The sequence below is a fragment of the Lacerta agilis genome, chromosome 1, assembly GCF_009819535.1.
Source record: "Lacerta agilis isolate rLacAgi1 chromosome 1, rLacAgi1.pri, whole genome shotgun sequence".
In the NCBI taxonomy this organism is placed as follows: domain Eukaryota; kingdom Metazoa; phylum Chordata; class Lepidosauria; order Squamata; family Lacertidae; genus Lacerta; species Lacerta agilis.
In genome coordinates this window covers 11,591,560-11,600,740 of record NC_046312.1, presented here as the reverse complement: position 1 = coordinate 11,600,740, position 9,181 = coordinate 11,591,560, and the positions used below count along the sequence as shown (strand labels likewise).

At 50.7% G+C, this 9,181-nt stretch overlaps 1 protein-coding gene across 2 annotated transcripts; it reads right to left on the bottom strand.

Moving 5' to 3' along the window:
• Positions 1-699: 699 nt before the first annotated feature.
• On the bottom strand, positions 700-4,164 carry ZBTB42 (zinc finger and BTB domain containing 42). Of its 2 annotated transcripts, none has more exons than XM_033138597.1 (2): positions 4,043-4,164; positions 700-2,274 (listed from the first exon to the last, which is right to left on the bottom strand). In XM_033138597.1, the coding sequence occupies exon 2, from the start codon at positions 2,258-2,260 to the stop codon at positions 815-817; it is 1,446 nt and encodes a 481-aa protein (XP_032994488.1). In that variant the 5' UTR covers positions 2,261-2,274; positions 4,043-4,164; the 3' UTR covers positions 700-814. The 2 variants fall into 2 exon arrangements, with proteins under 2 accessions (XP_032994488.1, XP_032994480.1); XM_033138589.1 differs by lacking the exon at positions 4,043-4,164 and adding an exon at positions 2,964-3,035.
• Between the last annotated feature and the right edge of the window lie 5,017 nt (positions 4,165-9,181).

Here is a 9,181-nt window from a genome sequence, read left to right as displayed (position 1 = left end):
GCTGCTACGCAGTCAGATAGGTGGCATGTCAGTAATAAAATTGTTGCTATTATTGTTATTATTATTATTCCAGACCAGAGTTAGTCCCCATGAAGCACAAGCCTTTGTCCCAGCTATCACTTCCACACTGCCTGAAGTTCTATTTGTCCGCAGCATATTAAAAAGGTTGAATCGAAAAAAATGTTACATCCAGAGTGGGAGAGAAAGTCAGGCCACTGTGTTCCAAAACTGCCTACTTGATGCACCTGCAACAGAGAGATGAATGATAAAAAAATGGGGGGGGGGAGAGGGAGGGAGAGAGAGAGAGAGAGAGAAGGCGGCTCCTATATAGGCAGCACAGTCTGTCCTACCTAAGCTGCCGTTTGGGATCAAGGTTCACATCTCTCTCATTCTCTCTCCAATTCCTTTTAAACTTGCAGAGGGTGCAAGAGCGCACCCTCAAAAACCAGCAGGGCAAAACATACCTGTAGCATCAGAACAACCCACTTGGCACAGACCAATCAGGCCAATCAACTGGATTAAATCAGCTTCTATCCAAAGGATTTTGGATTAAGCGATCTACGGATTAAGATTCACTTTACCTGCCACACACAGAAGAACAACAACAGAACATTTAAGTGTCGTCGCCCCTGCTAGCCTAAGGAGGGCCAGGGTGGGAGGGGTAGAACCAAGGTTGCCTCCCCCCACCCCCACCCCACCCTGCAATGAAATGTAGACCTACATTATTTCCCACCCTCCTTCCCCGTATCATTTGCCCAAAGCGAACCGGCATGAAGAGCAGTCGGGTGTCTTTTGAAACGACAAACAACTTCCCTCAAACCACCAGCGACTTTACAAGGCCACAATGAAATTTGCGGATGTGTCTGTACAAATCCCCGGACTGCGTGAAGCGCCTCTCGCACCACTTGCAGCCGTGCGGCTTCTCTCTTGTGTGCACCACTGCGTGGCGGCTGAGGTTGTGGGAGTACTGGAAGCTCTTGCCGCACTGGCCGCAGGTGTACGGCTTCTCCCCGGAGTGAGTCCTCTCGTGCCTCTTCAGCGTGTACATGCAGGAGAAGGTCTTGCCGCACAGAGTACAGGTGGGCACCGACCCGTCCGGAGAGAGCCTGGTCCGAGAGCCGTCCTTGTCTCGGAAGTGGGAGCTGAGGTGGAGCTGCAGGACGTGAGGGCTGGGGAAGACTTTGCTGCAGAGCGGGCAGATGCAAATGTGCCCGGCTGGCACCACGACCCCCGAGGACGAGACGTCGGAGGAGGCCATGTCGTCCTCGCTCGCCTCCCGCTCCTGGTCAACGTCTTCCTCCGGGGTCACGGGAGTGTCCCCGTTGCTGGCAACAAACACGGTCCCCAGCCCTAGGGCCAGGCTCTGGCCAGAATTCCCAAAGCGCTGGCTTTCTAGGCCCCTCTCCTCCTCCTCGTCTTCCCCGTCCGACAGAGACCCTTCTTCGTCTTTGACAAAGGGCTCGCTCCCCTGCCGCTGTAGCCCGTCGGCAGCCAGCTGCCCGAAGATGAAGGAGGGCTGGAAGCCGTCTCGCCCTGCCAGGGGCTTGAAAGACAGGTCTAGAGCACACTCCGCCTCCCTTGAAGCCAAAGGGTGGCGAGGAGGTCTTTGGGACGCAGGTCCCGCCAAACTGCTGACGTTTGCCCTTGTTTTTTCAGCTGCCACGGTGGTGTCCAATTCTGCCTCGCCTAACACGGAGCCGACAAGATCGGGAGACCAGCCTGGGTAACCGCTGCCCTTCTCATTTCCAGCAGAACGTTCGTATTCTGCAGCAATCATTTTGTATTTCTCTCCGGGGCTGAACTCGCCGTGCCCCAAGGGTACTCCGTCATCCAGGACCCGGGCGTCCTTCTCCGAATGGACCCCGCCGCTGCCGTTCGTCTTCTCGTCCGCGCACAATTCTTTATCTTTCAGCTTGCCCTTGCAGACTTTCACAATGTCGTACATGTGCAGATAGCTGGCCGCGGCGAGCACATCCTCGACCGGGAGGCTGCTGAACTCCAGCTTGCCTTGGTACATGAATTCGAGGAGCAAGCCGAAGGCCGGGGCGGTGACGATGTCACTGTTCAGATGCACAATGTCCCTTTTGTCTAGCTGGTCCCTGTAGAAAAGATGGAAGTACATGCTGCAAGAGGCGAGGACCGCTCTGTGGGCTCGGAACTGAGCGTCTCCAACTAAAACAGTGCAGTCACACAGGAAGCCCTGGTGACGCTGCTGACTCAGACACTGCAGCAACTGCCGGCTATGGTCTGGAAACTCCATTCTTCCTTCATAACCTGTTCAAAAACAGGAAAAACTTGAATGCTACTATAAAAGCCACAGGCCTCCGAAGCAGCTGTTAACAAACAAACAAGAGTGGCTGGGGGGGGGGAGAGGTAACTGGAGCCCTGGAGATAACAGTTCAACTGTTCATAGTCTATCATTTCTGTTTGAATTGCTTTAAAAAAAAGAAGAGAGAGAGTGATGCCTCCCCACACCAGGACACCTGCTTCAAAAACAGGAAAAACTTGACTCTTAAGTAAACCAAAGCTTCTAAAGGAAGTAACGCCCCCCCAACCTTTGTCTTAACAGCAATCACAGCTTTAGAGGAAGGGGGAGAGAAGACTTGGCTTTTTTGTGCATTCCTGGAAATCTTAACTTTGGGACCCCCCCCCCCCCCCAAATAGCTGTTTTATATTTTAAAAGAGCATATTGCACGCACGCACACAGTTTTACAAAAACAAGTGCATTTTGCACCCTCCACCCTCTGCAAATACCTTCATACGTGAATAATCATACACATACCGTCTTTTCTTTTTAATAACAAAAAGCCAACCCTCCCACTTAAAAAAAAGAAAACTAGCGTTTCGTATCTGTCTAGATTGCCCTGTAAGTTATTCAAAGCAAAAGGCACCTACAGAGACCCCAAACAAACTGCAGTAAGACTCTCTCTTAAGTTGGTAGGCAGTTTCTTAAGACACCTTACCTTGAACAGCTGCTGAGCAGGGGACTGAAGGGCTCATTTGGAGAAAGAAAATACAGTCTCCTTTCTCTCTCGCCCCACGCCCCCCCCCCCAATAAAAAGAGTTATGGAAGAACTCAAGCTGGTTTGGGTTTCTGTTTTGTATTGGGAAGAGCAGGGGTTTTCTGCTAGCCAGTAACGGAAGAAAGCTTGTATGTGTGTGAAAAAAGAGTGGGGGGGGCAGAGAGAGAGAGAGTGAAGAGAGGAGCGAATGGGAGGGAGTGCTCCGTTTGCTAATTACACCGCAAGCTGGAAAGTCAGCTGCTCTGACTTCACTGCGATGGAAATGCAACCTCCAGCTGTGCCCCTTTTAATGCCATATGTTACTTCAAATCTAACTACCAGCCAACCACAGCTTGCTGCCTTTTAAAGTTCCAACAACCGCCCCCCCCCAATTATAGCCATCTATTAAATCTCAAACTTAAACTGAGCTAGTCCTTCCCTCCTTCAAAATCCGGCCGCCGCCACAACCACCCTCCTCCTCCACCACCACCCCGGGAAAAGTTACTTAAATAACAAATCGTATTACTCGAAATGGAGGACATAACAGCTTGACCTTTGGAGAGGTGCGGGGCGCAGCAGCCGGAGGAGCAGAAAGTTCGGCACTTGCAGTTTGAAAACTTTTTTCGGGGGGGTGATCATGGGGGGGGAACCACACACACACACACACACACACATATTTTAGATCCGGGATTCCTTCGGCTGCTCTCCCCACAATACACTCTGCAGCAGCAGCAGCAGCCACCAGACTTCTTTGCAACTTTTCGAAGCCAACCCGCTGAGCTCTCGGCCCCCTTTGTGCTCCTAAGCGCAGCCACAAACGCACCCGGCCAAAGCGCACGGATCCGCGTGCAATCCAAGCTGCCGGGAAGAGGCTGCTTAGGTTTGGAAGGTTGGAATGCGCGGAGGGGGGGGGGAAGAGAAATATCGAGCCACCCACCAGCACCAGCGCCGCCGCCCCCGGCCTTTAAAAGCAATGGAGGAACGTGCAGCAACCACAACACAACACACGCGCAGAACAGCGGCTTTTTTTTTTTACTCACCAGCCTAGCTGGGTGTTTCTCAAGGGTGCCGCTGGAGATCTGCATGTGCGCCGCTCTCTCCCTCTTGCTCTTCCCCACCCCAACAACTCCGCTCCCCAAACTCCGAGCCTCTCCCCCAGATGTGTGTGTGTGTGCGCGCGCGCGGGCGCGAGTGTATGTGTGTGTGCGCGCGCGCCTCGCTCCCCCACCGTCCGGGTTGCTCCGCGCGCTGTTTCTTGTTGCTGGCAACCCAGCAGCGGTGCAGCGCTCCTGTGTGTGTTGCGAAGCAGGTTGTTAGCCAGAGCGCTCTCGCGATACTTTCCCTGCATATGGGGGAGTGTGTGTGTCTGTATGCATGCTGGTGTGTGCATATGTCTCTCTCTCTCTCTCTCTCTCTTTTTTTCTCTGTGCGCTCTCTTTTCCCCTCCTCCCCCCGTTCACACACAATAGCACTCTGGCGGCGGCTGCAACGACTGACGCCTCCGCGCCCGGTGGACGCCGCTGTCTGCTGCTCGCAACCCGGAAAAAATACATTAAAAAAAAAAAATCCAACCCCCACCCAGCCACTCCACTCCCTCCGTCCCTCCCCCCGCCTTAGTCGCCAGACTGCCAGGGCTTCTGTTCTGGGCAGCGGCAACAGCAGCTGCTGTTGCGTCCTCAGCTGCTGCTTTGCATTTGTAAATCCTCCTCTCTCGCTCGCTCTCTTCCCCCCCTCCCTTGTTTTTCCTTCCCTTTACCCTTTACTTTCCCCCCCCCCCGCGTCCCGATCCCAACTCTCCAGCTGCTGCTGCTGCAGAGGCTGAAGGAGGAAAGTGCTTGCTGTGTCCTTGCGGCTACGGCGCGTCCAGACATCCAGTGGCGCTCTCTCTCTTAATGCTATAGCTTTCTCTCTGCTATAGTTTAGCAAAAAAAGGGGGGGCGAGCTGGAAAGAGAATATAGCGATGAGTCCCTCGGCAATGTTTTGGAAAGAAAAAACACCTTGGAGGACTCTTTAAGCATGCAAAAAAGATTTTTTTGCAGTATGCAAATTATTGTTTTTTGCAACACTGTCCGGACTTTTTTTAAAAAAAAAAAGTGGGGCGGGACTGGACTTCGTTTGCAGAGACTTTGGAAGGGAAGCGGGTGCCGTCTGCTTGCAAGTGCGAATGAAGGGGAACTGCTAAGACTACTTTTACACGCTCCCGCGTTAGCAAGCAACCTCAAGAAAATGTGCGGCGAAATAACACACAGGCCGGCGATATGAATTTGAGCCCTTGGGCGCATTGCTTTCCATCGGTTTTTCACTTCTTGCCAGGGGAACCAGTTGCGGAGGCGTTGCGCGCGGGAGGCAGTTTTTTGCTTTGTTTTTGCAAGGCGCTAAGTGCGCTTACTCGCGAGTCGGGCTTCTCGTGCAAGGGAGGTGCTTATTTGCTCCAGGGCTGTGATCCTGCAGGTAGTCTCCGGGAAGTCAGTGTGGGGCTTGCTTCTGCGTAAAGATGCTTGCCCAGAAATGCACTTTTATGGTTTCATTTGCTTTTTCTTTTCAAGTGGCCACTAAACAAACGAGAAGGATGGTCTTTGCCAACGTGTCCGGGGACGGGCTTTGCTTGCTTTGGAAAAGTTAACTTTACCGAAATCAGGCATGTTGCAAAATTAAGGTTTTTTTAATGACTACAATCCTGGAAACACGCCTCGTTGATCACGGTGGGAGCTGCTTGCTACGATTGCACTACGAGGTCCCGATTCTGTACACACTTAACTAAGAAAGCCCCGCCCCCATACGACACAAATGGGACTTGTTTCCGAGTAAATATACGTCGGTTTGCGCTGCAACTATGGGAGCTTATGTGAGGCGGGGACCCGATCCAATGCGTGCCTGTTTGGAAGTATTCCGGAATACGTTTATAAAAGCCTTGTGTAATGCCCGAGGCCCCGATCCGATTTGCGTTGGTGAAAAGTTGCGTTAAGCTGCGACCTGGAACTCGCTTTCTTGGGAGTAAGTCCCACTGAAAATGGGGTGTACTTCCGAGTAGACAAACTGCGAAAACTAGCAATGAGAGATAAACAGTTTACGGGCTTTATTGCTTGTTAATAGAGAGAATGTTAGCTAATAAGAGAGATTAGTTTTATGGTTCAATAAAATTCCACAAAAATAATTATTTGTAAATACTTCGACAACTCGTCTGAATTTAAGTCGCCCGTTCACTTGGTGGCATAGGTGGCAACTCCCTTGGTGCCCGAACACTCACAAAATTCTCGCTGCATGTCACCCACGGCACTCAAATTTCGCTGCATGTCACCCACGGCCCCGGACACCCAGTTGCGGGGCCAAGTTGGCACTCCTGTTTGGTGATTATTTTTTCAGGGGGTTGACTATTGTTTCCTAGGAAACGTGTGTGAAATCGCGGCTAGCCTGCAATCCTAATGCGTATAGTACGATCCTAGGAACGTTTACTCGGGAGTAAACCCCCGAGACCCCAGAATAGGTGTGCTTGGTTGCCGCTTCAATGGCGCGCGATTTGCTTCTCAACGAAACACGCGTTGCGTCTTGCTGCGCCCGCTGCAATCCTAATGCTCATCATTTGCTAAAGGGTAGTCGCCAATCACTTCATCGGGGCTTACTTTCGAGTAAGCATTCTTCGGATCCCGCTGCAGTGTTAAAATATGTTACATACACACGCGCGCACGTTATGTAGCCGGATAGCGAGAGCTTTGCAAGGGTCTCTACCGGGTGCGCACAGATCTGCGAGACGCAACAACTTTGCAACGTGCCAAGTTGGGCCACTTCCATTGCGTCCTTCTGCCGAGGAAACAGGAGCGAGACTGCCAAGCAAGCGCCAATGGCCCGCCCAGCCTGCTCGCATTTCCCCCTCCTTCGTCTCCCTCGTGGGTGTTCGTCAGAAACCAGGAGAGCCGTGCTTTTTTTGGCCCCGGCGAGGCTAAACCGTGCAGGCGCCTCTGCCGGGAACGAAGACGCGCCCCAGCCAGCCCTCAAATCTGTAACTGGGGCCACGTGGCTGGGACTAAGGCCAGCTCGCTTACATGTGCGCCCGAGAATAAGCATGACGCAAGGATGAGATCATCGCGGTGGGTTTCCTTTGCCTGCTTATGCATTTGCCGCATAATAAAGCTAGGTGCATTTGATCGCATGCCTGTACGGTAGCTGGGCAGATGCAAAAGCAGGCGGGGCTCCTGCCCCTTTTAAGAGTGTTTTTAAAACTGGAAATTCAACAGGTGTAGCTGGTGTGTTCTATTTGGCTTGCAAGGAGGTTATATGGAACAGTCATCCTGATTGGCTTGTAAAGTGGATAGATACCTTCCTGTTAATCTTCTGTTGATCCCACTTTTTCTGCATCACTTTCCTAACTGCAAAAAGTGAAGAGTCCCCCCCCCAGCGGATGTGGTGTGCCAGGTCAACAGAGCATATTGTACTAAATGTCAGGTATTCAATTGAATCCTCATGACAAAATTCTGACCATTGGGAGAACCACATTGCACCTTATACTACACCTGGAGAAATGCAGGTTGAATACCTTCCATGCAGACTCCCTGTAGACTACTTGTTGCATGAAGTTGGAAGCATAGTAAAAAAAAAAATAGTGTTTCACACATTCACTTATATGCATAATAAGAAGTGGAAAAAAACCCAAACGAATGTGTGAATGAGTCCATGCTTTTGAAAGGACTACAGTGGATCTGAAAGTCAAATTATCTTCAAAAAGGTCATGTTGCCTGCACAAATTCCCTAGGCATCTGGCATTTATCAGCTGATAACTTCCTTGACTCAGAAAGTTGGGGAAACTCCTCCGTCTTTCCAAGCATCAAGTTTCAGCTAATCCTGCAGTGAAATTCCCAAGAGACCATAAAATTAGGGCAGCTTCAGTGAACAGGAGGGCTGAAATGAAAGATAAAGGCTGCTGTCTCTTTTGGGAAAGTTAGCATACGAAACTGAAAGTCCGATGAACAGCCTTTACTTTTAAGTTTTGGGTTTGTTTTTTTAAAGCAGAATAATTAAACATTAAAAGGAGTGGGCCTTTTAAAACTCCACCTGTTGAGACCTGGGCTTTTGGCTTATTTACCCTTCACCAGGCAACTAGGATTAAGAAACCAACATTTTGCTGATTTAACACTAGGGAAGGCTCAAGTGAATAGCTAATGAAGTGCATAGATAATGTGAACAAACAGCAATAATGAACCAATATGTGAATAATAAACATCTGTTTCTTAGAGCTGGGGAAAGGAGGGAAGCAAACACACAAGGCTGGGACTCCATCCAATTTGAGCTGAAAATCCAGAAAGTTGCAAATTCATTTTTTTAAAAAAAATTAATATGCATTTCAAGATTGTTCTGGGGAGGTTTCTCTGGAGTTTACAGGTGAGTTGGGTGGCACTGTGGTCTAAACCACTGACCCTAGGGCTTGCCGATCGGAAGGTCGGCGGTTCAAATCCCTGCAACGGGGTGAGTTCCCATTGCTCGGTCCCTGCTCCTGCCCACCTAGCAGTTCAAAAGCATGTCAACTGCAAGTAGATACAGTAAATAGGTACTGCTTTGGCGGGAAGGTAAATGGTGTTTCCGTGTGCTGCTCTGGTTCACCAGAAGCGGCTTAGTCATGCTGGCCACATGACCCGGAAGCTGTACGCCTGCTCCCTCGGCCAGTTAAGCAAGATGAGCACCGCAGCTCCAGAGTCTGACTGGACCTAACGGTCAGGGGTCCCTTTACCTTTACCTATGGTAAAGGAAAAGGGACGCGGGTGGCGCTGTGGTCTAAACCGCTGAGCCTCTTGGGCCTTTCAATCAGAAGGGCGGCTGTTCCAATCCCCGCGACGGGGTGATTTCCTGTTGCTTGGTCCCAGCACCAAAAACATGCCAAAAAGTGAAAGTAGATAAATAGGTACCGCTCTGGTGGAAAGGTAAATGCCGTTTCCATGTGCTGCTCTGGTTTCACCAGAAACGGCTTAGTCCTGCTGGCCACATGACCCAGAAAAACTGCGGACAAACGCCGGCTCCCTCGGCCTGTAAAGCGAGATGAGCGCTGCAACCCCAGAGTCGTCTGCGACTGGAATTAACGGTCAGGGGTCCTTTACCTTTACCTATGGTAGAGGAAATGGGTCTGGGGCTATAAGTTTGTGTAAAAAAAATATTTTATTCCTATTTTTTTTAGGAACGGAGATTCCTACTA

What these genes read in the sequence shown, in the direction of transcription:
- ZBTB42 (XM_033138589.1), bottom strand. Translation starts at nt 3,000, where the DNA reads ATGAGCCCTTCAGTCCCCTGCTCAGCAGCTGTTCAAG. An exon ending in CTGCTCAGCAGCTGTTCAAG is followed by an intron (nt 2,275 to 2,963) that starts GTAAGGTGTCTT and finishes GTTTTTGAACAG; the next exon opens with GTTATGAAGGAAGAATGGAG.